Source organism: Stigmatopora nigra, chromosome 12 (genome assembly GCF_051989575.1).
Source record: "Stigmatopora nigra isolate UIUO_SnigA chromosome 12, RoL_Snig_1.1, whole genome shotgun sequence".
Taxonomy (NCBI): Eukaryota; Metazoa; Chordata; class Actinopteri; order Syngnathiformes; family Syngnathidae; genus Stigmatopora; species Stigmatopora nigra.
In genome coordinates this window covers 1,236,418-1,248,084 of record NC_135519.1, presented here as the reverse complement: position 1 = coordinate 1,248,084, position 11,667 = coordinate 1,236,418, and the positions used below count along the sequence as shown (strand labels likewise).

Genomic DNA, 11,667 nt, shown 5'->3' with positions numbered 1-11,667 from the left:
CCTGACATTACCAAACATAAGTGTTATGTGTAGTTGGTGTTTGTGCTGACATGTCAACTCAATCATAAGACTAAGATTGCTTAATCAGTCAGACTGTTGAGTGTTTATGCTGATATCTTAGCTATTCACAGTTTGGATGAAAACGATGCTTTTATACTAACAAAAATTATTATAATCTTACAAGGGCTCAAGTCATTCACTACAAGGCACTGATACAGCTCTTCCTGTAGATGACTTGCTCTATTCTTCTCTCACTTGTCAAGGAAGACCCTGAAGTATTTTGTTTCCTCCACTTGAGGACGGACTTAGTCCCAGACAGGGTATTATACCTTTTACTAACTGAGGACCATGGGCTCAAATTTGGAAATTGGATTGGATTGGATTGGATAACTTTATTCATCCCGTAATCGGGAAATTTCTTTGTTGCAATAGGAAGAGGGTGAGGATGCAGGAATAGGAAAGGCATTATACACAAATGGGTACTTAATAGTAAGTTAATAAATAAATACATGAATAAATATATAAATAGGTAACTGTGTTGGTGAGATATATATATACATACACATACATATATATACAAGCACATCTACACTGTATCCGAATTCAGAAGGTCCTAACCCACAATGTTGATTTTCATCCAAACAAACTGCTTCAGTAAAAGATCAAAATCAGGTCTTGATGAGAATTACATCACCTGCAAAAGATGAGGTGCATCTCTGAATATGAATTCTTTCCATTAAAAGTCTGACACAAGGGAGGCTTTTCAGTATAAAACCCTCACTAGATATGAATTTGACGTAGAGGTGGCCATACGGCTCAAATTGTGGCATCTGCCGTCATGGGACTGAACCATTCTTTATGTCATGGAATCAGGACTGATTTATTAGAACCATAAAACAGTTGGAAAGTCACTCGACACTGAGTTTAGAGAGAAGTTGAGACGCGTCTCGTTACCAACAACGGGTGTTTTTCTCGCTCAAACGCCGCAATGCAGTTTTTATCGAAAATGTGTGTTTGAGCTTTTTAATAGAGCATTGATGTGGTTTTGTGTTTTGAATGGTCTATTTTATTTGACTGTTTTTGTTCATCATACTGCTTAATTATCTTAAATTGTGCTATGCATATAAATTGGCCTTGGCTTGCCTTCACATTTTAATATTGAGATTGTAATGTTGACACCTACTGCGTGCTCAGCACAATTATAGCTCAATTCAAATTTGGATTATGTGACCTGTTCCTACAGATGGTTCCAGGGTTTCAACTGGGAGGGATTGCGGTGCCAGAAGCTCTTATCTCCTTTGAAGAGAGAGGTGAAATGTTTTGCTAAGTCAAGTCACTGCATAGAAAAAGTACAACAGAGTAAAGCAATTTTCTCCAAACATAGGCCTGGGGCTAGTGATGTATTGAGCTACAAATCCACACAAGATTTATTTTTTGTTCCTCCTACTTTTTGATGACATTCCAAATAGACCCAATAAAACTAAGCTCAAATTGTGATTTCTGACAACAATATGTACAGTGCAGAATTCCTGCTCTTGTCATGGCTTTGTCATCATACAGCATTCGTGTACTTATGCAGGCTTTGATAATCGTTTGTTAAAAGATTGGTTAGTGGTGGCCAAGCATTCACTTTAGCATATTTTGTTGACTATGTCAGCTATTTTTTCCACAGATTTTTAGCAGGCTGTCAGCAGTGTTGAAACCATTTATTTTGTATCCCTGAAAGACTTAGAAACGAGATGCTTCCCTAGTCTGGAATAGTAATGGACTTGCAATTGGATTCCAACTCCAAGCATTCCTGTCCACGCGTGGCACCCTCAATACAAGACGTACATGAGAGATGATAAATATGGTTACGACGTTGAATAATAGTGTTCTTGCAACATATAAGATAGACTACTTTTGATCTGGGCATTCATCTTTAAAAACGGGGGTCATCTTTTTGAACTTAAGAACAAACTGCTATAATTTAAATCCTCCAAATCTCATTCACTGAACTAATTATGGGGAAGTGATCATGGCAAGAGCTATCGTAATACTAAATATTCTCCCTATGTACTCTAACTGGGAGTGCCGCCAACATGGGAAAAGGTGTAAGTGATTGTGTCAGCTATGTCATTTTATGAACCATTTTTGTTTCTGCAGCTCAACAGCTCAATGGATCACAGTCAGTTTGACATATTTCCTCCGGACACAGAAATAACTCCTGATGAGACTTCTGGCTGGGATAAAGACTTCTGATACAAAATGGATTTGGTAATGGTGGATTCACTTTCACAATAATTGTATTCTACCTTCCAGGTGCTCAAAGGACAAAACTGTCTTATATAGGTTGTTAGTACACAGCATCGGGATCATTAGGGTTCAGTATCTTACTCAGGGATGCTTTTTTGTTCTTAAGATGAATTAAAATATCAAAATCACATACAAAGACACTACCATCAGATCCATCCCAACATCCATTGTGTAAACCTTTTAACCTCAGCTCGGACCTTTAAAGTTGCTGATCTGTGATTGCGGAACTGTAAGCCATGCCACTAAGGGACCACCGTTCTGATCTCTCTTTCTCTCTATTCATCACTCATCATTAAAGTATAAAGTACAAATTAAAGAGGAATGTATTAAGAAATATTAAAATGTAATTAAAAAAAATAGATGGGCTGTAAAACACGAAAAACAAATAAGAGTGGACAGAGCTACTGCCACTGGCTTCCGCGTGATGGCATCATCTTGGGAAAACAAAAAAATAAGACATTATTTGGACAACGTCGGCGGGCTGGATTAAAAAGCCTAGTATGTGGCCCACGGGCTGTAGTTTGCCCATGCCTGCCGTTTACCTACTCCTTTGTCTATTTGCCCCATTTTTGTTCATGCATTTTCTGATGCTAATCTGTGTGGCAAGTATAACCGAAGCTTGTACGGGGTTACCAATGAAAACATTTATGAGATTTGTTTTACATTATAGCTCAAGATACTGTATTATTCTGGCAAGTCCAATCATTACAGTTTTCTGTTTTGGAAGAAAGCCTAGCACACAAGACCTGGAAGATTTCTTCTTCTAAACTTCATATCATTATCACATACCTGTCAACGTGTACGTTTTCCTGTATTATATGATTTTTTTGCTCATTTCAAATTGTGTACGCTGTGTAACATCTTTTGTTCGGGAATATTTTTAAGTACGTTGTTTGTAAAACCGATCTCGTTTTACCCATTTTGGCTCTAATCCGTATCATCTCAGTCACTGGTAGCAGACTTAGGTATATTTTTAGTTATCTTTAATATAATATAAAACAATGCAAGGGAGGCATCAATCAGGTACATCTCTAGCGTTACTTGCAAGTGATAATCCATCTTGACTTATCCTTGCCACGGATTATTCTAAAAAACTGAATTCATCTCCTGCCAATTTAAGGCATCAAATCAAAACAATTACAAGGCTATCAAAAAACAACTGCCGTTAGGTTTTAAACAAACATTCGGCAAACCAATTCCATATGGCAAACCAAGCGAATATTCCCGGAGGTTGATTGATAGCCATCCACTGGAATCAAAAACAATGTAAGCGTCCTTCACAGATCTTCATTGCGAACTTGCTTATGGATAAAGGGTTGAGATGTATCTCCCAATAAACAGTCCTCGGAGCGAAGACAGTGTGAGTTGTTAAGTCAACAAGCTGTAGCTAGCTGCAATGGAGAGAGCCCTTGGAGTAAGCATTTGACTTCGTTGCAAGCACATATTAATTTATACATATAATGATTAATGCGCACATATATAATAGCATCCAGAATAACCCCAACACAGACGAAAACGTCATCGTCGAATGCAAATATTGTCATGCTTAAGCATTATATGCGCATGTGTTGTACCCGTGATTTTCTTCCACGGGGTGGTGGTATTTCGCCTTTTTTTCCGGCCGTCATATACTGCATAACTATTATGCTACCCTTACAACGGCGGCCGAAAGTAGCCTGCTGTAGACAATGCACCCGAGACTCGCGCATTCACGCACACACATAAAAAAGTAAACAACCAGCGGCCGAAGGTAGCTCGCTTTAAACAATACCCGAGACTCGCACATTTACTCGCACACATGAAAAAGTAAATAACCAGCGGCCGAAGGTAGCTTGCTGTAAACAATACCCGAGACTCGCACATTTACGCGCACACATAAAAAAAGTTAACAAGCATCACTAAGCATTACGTTCTTTCTCACATGCTACTATTGCCTCTTGCACATCTCACACTCAATCGTTATTCAAAACAAAGCAACATACCTTTAAAAGACGGGTGAAATAATCAGACAGGTTCTTCGTTGTTGTATTTTCAAACCAACTTAGAGAAATGTCTGAATAGCCCGTTATTATACCCTACCAAGGTCTATGACCATTGGTTAATCATTACGTCATCGCCCCGTGTTTAACGCATGCTAGCGGCATGAGTCCCCTTTCAACTTAACACCTGCACTCATGTATAACATCAACTACTTCACCCTGTCACACTAGCGGCATGAGTCCCTTTTTAACTTAACACCTGCACTCATGTATAACATCAACTACTTCACCCTGTCACACATGCGCATACCCCTTTCAAACGTCCACCTTTTTTTCTTTAAATTTAGCGCGTCAGCAAGCAATGTACACAGACACAAGCTCTCAGCGTCATACAGCGACATCTACAGAATCTTAAATTTAGTGCATACAAAAGGCACATTGACTGTTTGGGCACTATGTCCACTTTAGGGAAAATGATAGACTTTTGAGTGCGCCCCATGTGAGTACATATGTGCTGCGTTGCATTTTTACGGTTTATTATCACTTGCTAACGGGAATTGTAATCATTAATAAGGGGAGCAATTGGCTGAGGTTGATAGGGATGTTATGATCTCATCTAATATCATTTTCTGAACCGCTTCATCCTCATCAGGGTCGTGTAGGATGCTAAAGCCTATCCCAGCTGAATCTGGGCCAGAGGCGGAAAAGACACTGAAAAACAAATGCACCCATCAACTTTAGTATTTTGGTTGATGAGCATGAGTAGTTAGTGAATTTAAAAAACACCTTGTCAATGCTGATTTGGAAACATACCCAACCATGACGTCCATAACATAGGACAAAAGTAGAAGTAAGATGAAGTACTATAGGCACAGTAGGCTTTTCATACTTATATTATTTACACTTTCTCCAACCTTTTAATGGCCTGTGGATTATAAACTAACAGTTTCCACTGATAAAAAAAACAGGGCACAAGGAGAAGGACAACGATGCGTACTCACACCCATACCTAGGGGCAATTTAGAGTGTCAATTCAGCCTACCATGCATGTTTTTGGAATGTGCGAGGAAACTTGAGTAGATGTTATGATCACTATAAAAAAGCATCTTTGGTTACTTGATATTCCAATTGAATAGCAATGTTTCAGATTGTTCATGTCTAATTCTATATCTAAATATTATCTACAACATTCCAAACTAACTAAAGAGATTTTTTTATTTTTTATTTTTTGGAAACAGACATGATTGTACATAGCTGACTGATGGGTTTATTGAGGTCCGTGTTTAAGTATGCCATAAGACCTGCCGCTCGTTGGCTGTTTCCTTTTTAAAAAAAATAATTTTCTGTATACACTGGAGATGGTTGATCAGAAAAATCTGAAATACTGATACTAGCTCATTTGGCACCCACAAAGATATCAAGTATATATAACGTTATATTACGTTCTTCCCCATTTTGATGCTCGGTTTGAACAGAACCAGTATACCTTCTTGACAATACCTACTACATACATAAATGCATTGAGTTTTTGCCATATGATTGATTAAAAATGTATTATCATGAGTACAATTAGAAGAATGCCGGTGAGGTTTTGTAGACAGACAGATGTACAAGCCTCAATTTATTTTTTATTTATTATGAAACACAAGATCAAGGTCACAAAACTGGCTGTATAATCCATGTCTGGTCAGAAATCTTTTGGAAAGATGTGGTTAAAATTCCTTCATAAAGCATTTTATTGCTGAGGACATGATGTTTTTAGTGGGGTTTTGGCTAATACCAGTTTGCTCTTGTTCTTTATACTCTTTCTTTTCACCAGTTGCTTGACTCTGTCCCATGTGTCATAATCATCCATCTGATAGAGAAGAGAAGAACCATTCATGTCAAAACTCCGAGATGAAGCACCCCATGCTTCAACAAGTTTTGGGGCAAATTCAATTTACAGTTCAATCAATATATTTAAACCCATTTATATTATTGGAATTCAACTGAAAACAATATTTATACGGTTCTTGAAGAGAGATAAAACCTATGACATTCACAGTTTTTTGTGCGGATTTACTTGAGTGAATGACTCCCACCTCCCAATCTATGACCAGAGCAAAAACATATTCTATTTCGACTGCTAGACTATGACACAACTTTTGAAATTCACCCCCTCCGAACAATAACATTTTAAACAGATATTACATGATACCACATCCAAATATTTTATATAAGAATTATTAATTATTCCATTCAATTACAACTGTAGATAACTGTAGATATTCAAGGAAAGATACTTTTCATGCTACAGTGGCCTTCTACACTTCACAGCATATGCACTCACTGGCTGGATAGGGATCGAAAAGTTTCAGATGGCTTCCCGGAGTAGACTATCCTCCTAATTGTAATTCATTTGCTTAAGACTTCTCTTCCACAGAGGAATTGCTGTCAAATTGCCACTGCTCATGTCTGCAATGTAGAGCAGAATAGATATGCTTTCATGATTTGCTTACATATGTGTCCACATTATATAACATCACACACAAAAGCCTTAACATGAAAAAACTACACCTTGATTAAATTAAATGAAAAAGTCTGAGGTTTTTTGTTAAGATGCTGCCTATTACCCGGTGTCTGAATGGTTAGCGTGTCGGTCTCTATTCTGGGTTTGAAGGTGCAATCCCAGGTGTGTCCTCACTGTATGGTGTTTGCATCTTCTCCTTGGGCTTGCAACTGATTTTTCCAGTTCACACTCACTCATACCCACGGACAATTTAGAGTGTTCAACCAGCCTGCCATGCATGTTTTTGGGAAGTGGGGGGAAACCGGAGTGCCCAGAGAAACTCCACACAGTGAAGACCCACCTGGGATCAAACCCTCAACGCCATATCTGTGGGGCCAATGCACTAACCACTCACCGGCTAGGCCACCTATATCAATACACCTTTCTCTAAATGTTTTGCAGGAGATCATTTTTAGTGATTCAACATTACTGTCATTTTAAGAGACAAAAGAGGCTTCACATTCAAAAGGAGTCATTTATGAAAATTGTTACTATTAACAATAAAACCTGGTTAGTGTCACACTCACTAACTACTATGCCACTTTTGATCGGTCCCGACGGGTGGCATAATAATGAGATTTGACTGAACTCCTAGCCACCTGAATACACTGTGTTCTGTTGGATAGGTCATTTGCAAACCAGGCAGCCGCATGTTTAGATAAGCTGATGTTGTATCAGCATGCTATGGTCTGCTGTGCCAAATGCTTTTAACAAATCAATAAAAAAGCCAAGAGTATTTTATGCTGTCTAATGAATCTATTTAAACATTTAAGACCTTCAGCACAGCTGTAACACTGCTTTGCTGTTTTCTAAAACCATATTGGAAAGAAGATAAAATACTATTCAATTCTAAAAATTCCTTTAACTGGTCAACTTTAAGAAGAAAAAAAGGTTCAATTACATACTTTCGTGTCTAGTCTCTTAAGTGCATTGTTAATTTAAGAAACAAATACAGTGGTAAACTCAAATGAAGAAGAAATGGATGTATTCTCAGGTGTCAGGTGTTATTTTGAGGCTGATGGATTAAACATGGTATTGTCACTCATACTGGTCACTGAAAGTTTAACATGGCACCTTATGGCAAAGCAAGAAGGATTCTAAAAAACGAATTATCACTAAACTTAATGTTGGGTTCATCAATAATTATACCTTAATATACTTATAAAACACTGTAGGCAGACATCGCATTAAATCATTGACATTTAATTAAATTGGTATTTCTGATGATTAGCTTGATCAAGTGAGAACATTCCGACCTCGTCTCCGTTCTCCCAAACAGTAATTTCTCGTACAACTTTAAAGCCATGAATCAAAACAATTACAAGGTTACTGATTAATCCAACTGCGTAAGCAAAAACAAACAAGCCTTCATTAGACATAATTCCACAAAGAAGTGAGAAGGGCGTCACGATGTAGGAACACTATGCAAGTATTCCCGGAGGTGATTGATAGCCGTCTGCTGGTGTCAAGAGTCCTTCACGGCTGTTCATTGCAAACCCAGATCAACAGTCCTTGCAGCCCGGGACGGGGTGAGATGTCAGGTCAACAGTCCTTGGCACAAGGACTCGGTGACTTGTTACGACCCCGAGTTCTCTTCAGACAATTTGAAGCTTTCATACAAAAATGATTAAATGCACACATATATAATAGTATCCCAGAATAACCCCAATTATTAGTACAACACAGAAGTACGCACGTACAATTATCAAGAGCATTTTAAAATATTACAGCTATAAGCATGATTCATAAGATTGTAATGTATTATCTAAAAATAATCTATATATTTAAAAATTGGAAATACTTTAAATACTGTACTCAGTAAAAAAAAGTTCCCATCTGCTTAATTTAAATAAAAAAAATGGATATTGGGAGCTTTATGTCTTTATTGTCAGATTTGAGAGGCATTGGTTAATCGATGGAATCTTCAGGAGGCGCTGTAGGGGAGCTTTGCGAGAGGTTTTCGGCTCACTAAGAAGATGTTGATGGGGAGTTATGACCACTGTTTCTTTTTTTGGTACAAATACGCTTTTGTCAAGAATATGAAACTGTCAAGCCGATTGCCATATTCCATGGCCATGACCTTGTTGTCATCAATCTCTGTGACGCTTTGCTTCAAACTGTGAGCCATATTGAAAGTTTCTTGCCGATAAAAATTTCCATTTACTAAGACTGCATTCTTCCTGTTTATTGCAGTCATTGTTTTGGGGGATATTAAACTCCGCACCGTCCAGCAATGACAGCTCTATTTTTTGGATAAGAGCAACAGCGTTGGCCCGTTTCCAGGACTTAAATGAATACTCAACTTCCACTTTGATCCTCTGCAGCATCCAGCCATCTTAGCCGCCCAGAGAGCTCTATTTTCGGATAAAGGCAACGGCGTCTGCCGTAGTGTCGCCCGGAGATTGCACTTTGAAAGATTTCTGAGAAATTCCATAATCAGCTACACAACCCCGAAGGTACCGGCCATACAGTGCGCTGAGCGAGTTCTATTTACGGTTGCAGGCAACTACGTCCGCTGCAAGATCGCCTAGCTCTCGCATTTATAGAGGAAAAAAACCCACCCTCACTGCTACCGGCCGTCCAATCCGCTCAGAAAGCTTGATTTCCGGATAAAATGCACGGCCACTGTTTCAGATTGTGTCTTTATTATTATTATTCGAATGAATACAAACAACAGTGCAAAGTATTATGGGTCAAACTGAGAGCATGTTAAAGTGACGACCCACTAGATGTCACTATACATAACTGTAATCTGTAACAGCTTCCTTTCTTTAGATTACTGTTCTGTAACTTTAAACTATTCTTGTGAAAACATGACTTTTTTTTTTCATTTTTTTACCAATCGAACTACCAAACCACAGTAATCCAACAATAAACCAAAGTCTCAATGCAATTTCTTTGTGTGTGTTGTCATTGTCTATGTATGCGTGTGTCTGGGCTTAGTAAGAGAGGCGTGCGGCGTACACGCTAGTCGGACCCATGTTTTTCATGTATGCTCTTCAATGATCACCAATTCAGTTTAGGCGGTGGCCGTGAGAGGCGGCCACAACGTGTGTAGACTGCCTGGCCTGGTGAGTCGTTGCGTCTCTCCGGTGTCTGACGTCATCCTGGTGCTGGTGTAGACGGGCTGCGAGGAGCCAGACTGCTTGGGGCACTTGGGCTTCCCGCACGGTGCGATTCCCCATGGCCTGACCCATGGGCTGTCTCTGCCCGGGCTGATGTCCCAGTCACCAGTCCCTGTCCTAGACTTCGCCGTTCCGGATCCTTTATTTGCGCTGAGCGCTCTGCTACTCTGTGGGCGTGTTGCGCCAGTGGAGGATGGCCATCCATCCGTCTGTCCCATCTGCATTCGCCCATTTTCAGAGCAATTTGAGTATTTTTACAGCCGCCTCAGCTTTGCCGTAGGACTTCGGATGGCGGGGCGACAACATGACATGAATCAAACCCCAATTTGAAGCAAACTTTCTGAATTGTTCACTGGCGAATTGGAGCCCATTGTCCGTAAACACCTTGTCTGGTTGCTCATGACGCGCAAATTGGGCTTTACAGCGCTTGATCAGCGTGTTGGCGGATAGGTAAGGCAGCTGGTCAATTTCCCAGAAATCTGAGTAGTGGTCCATAAGAATAAGAAAGTCTTTGCCTGCATATGCGTATGTGTCCATCCTCATCGTCTGCCACGGACACGTGGGTATCTCATGTGACATCATGGATTCCTTTTGCTGAACCCTTGCACGCGGCACAGTTAGCTAGAAAAAACTTTGAAATCAGCTCTCATGCTTGGCCAGAAGAGGGTGTCCCTGGCCCGTCTATAACAGGCCTTGCCACCAATATGGCTTATGAGTATCCTCATGAGCATTTCTGCCCTGAGGGCCTTTGGGATAATGATGCACTGACCTCTGTATACCACTCCATTCTGCACGTTCAACTCATCTCGGAACGGCCAGTAGTCTTGCACCGCCAGCTGTGTGTCCACCCATACAGGATTATCATCTTTAGCTCCTGGAGTTTCTCATCCGTTTCTGTATGCTGCGCTATCTGTTTTTTGGTCCAGGACCAGCGTGCGTCGAACATAATAATTTTTTGGTGCGGGACCAGCGTGCGTGGAACATTTTTGTTTTTGGGTAGAACCAACATAAGTACACAAGATTGAGTCGGGGACTTATAGTCTTGGTCTGCTATTAGATTCAGGGAAGCTCCCAGGAGAAAAGTCAGGGACTTTTTGGTCTTGGTATTTTCAGAAATATTGGGTGAATCACGAAGTAGAGATCAATTTCTGCAAATTTAGAATAGAATTGCTGTTTAAATTATTAAGAAAGTGATTAATCCGCAAAGTGACAAGGTAGGTGGGTTTATTGTCAGACTGCAGAGTGGACATCTGGGGGTTGCTAGATGTGGGGTATGTGTGGATGCGTAGTGTGGGAAGTTGCCTGTCTGCCGCGTTGGGTGGATAGGGATGGTTTCAGTACCAATTTGAAGGATTTGTGAAAGGTTTGATGAACGTAGAAACGGAATTGTTGAAGAAAAGAGTTTTGTAAGTGAATAGAAAAGAAAGTGTAGCAAAAGCTGCTGAAGGTGTGCAGAGAGTTGACGAGGAGAGTAGAGTTGATATATTTTTTTGTGCTGTGTGCCTGCAGAAAATGGCTCTTATCTTACGTGAACATCGTCTCCTTGGTGGGGGTGAGATGAGTCAATAGGAATTCAGCCAGTAAATTTACCTATCCTTGGGTGGTTAGCAATATAGGGGTAATTTGAAAATTAGACCTTAAGTATTAAGAATTATTTGGTTGTTAATGATATACGGATTACATAAGCATCAATTGATGTCAATCAAATGACGTCGACCTA

The 11,667-nt window shown here is 39.8% G+C and overlaps 1 protein-coding gene across 7 annotated transcripts in view; it reads left to right on the top strand.

Annotated features, from left to right (window-relative positions):
• The window catches only part of prkg2l (protein kinase cGMP-dependent 2, like), a 46,404-nt gene extending 35,916 nt beyond the window's left edge, over nt 1-10,488 (top strand). For 4 of the 7 annotated variants that reach the window (XM_077729492.1, XM_077729489.1, XM_077729491.1 and 1 more), the window contains 3 exons: nt 1,244-1,310; nt 2,146-2,256; nt 6,094-10,488. In XM_077729492.1, coding sequence (XP_077585618.1) covers nt 1,244-1,310; nt 2,146-2,241 — 163 coding nt within the window. In that variant the 3' untranslated portion in view covers nt 2,242-2,256; nt 6,094-10,488. Of the gene's footprint in view, nt 1-1,243; nt 1,311-2,145; nt 2,257-6,093 lie in introns of those variants that run through there. The other 3 variants (XR_013328035.1, XM_077729490.1, XR_013328036.1) reach the window with 3 other exon arrangements.
• The last annotated feature ends 1,179 nt before the right edge of the window (nt 10,489-11,667 follow it).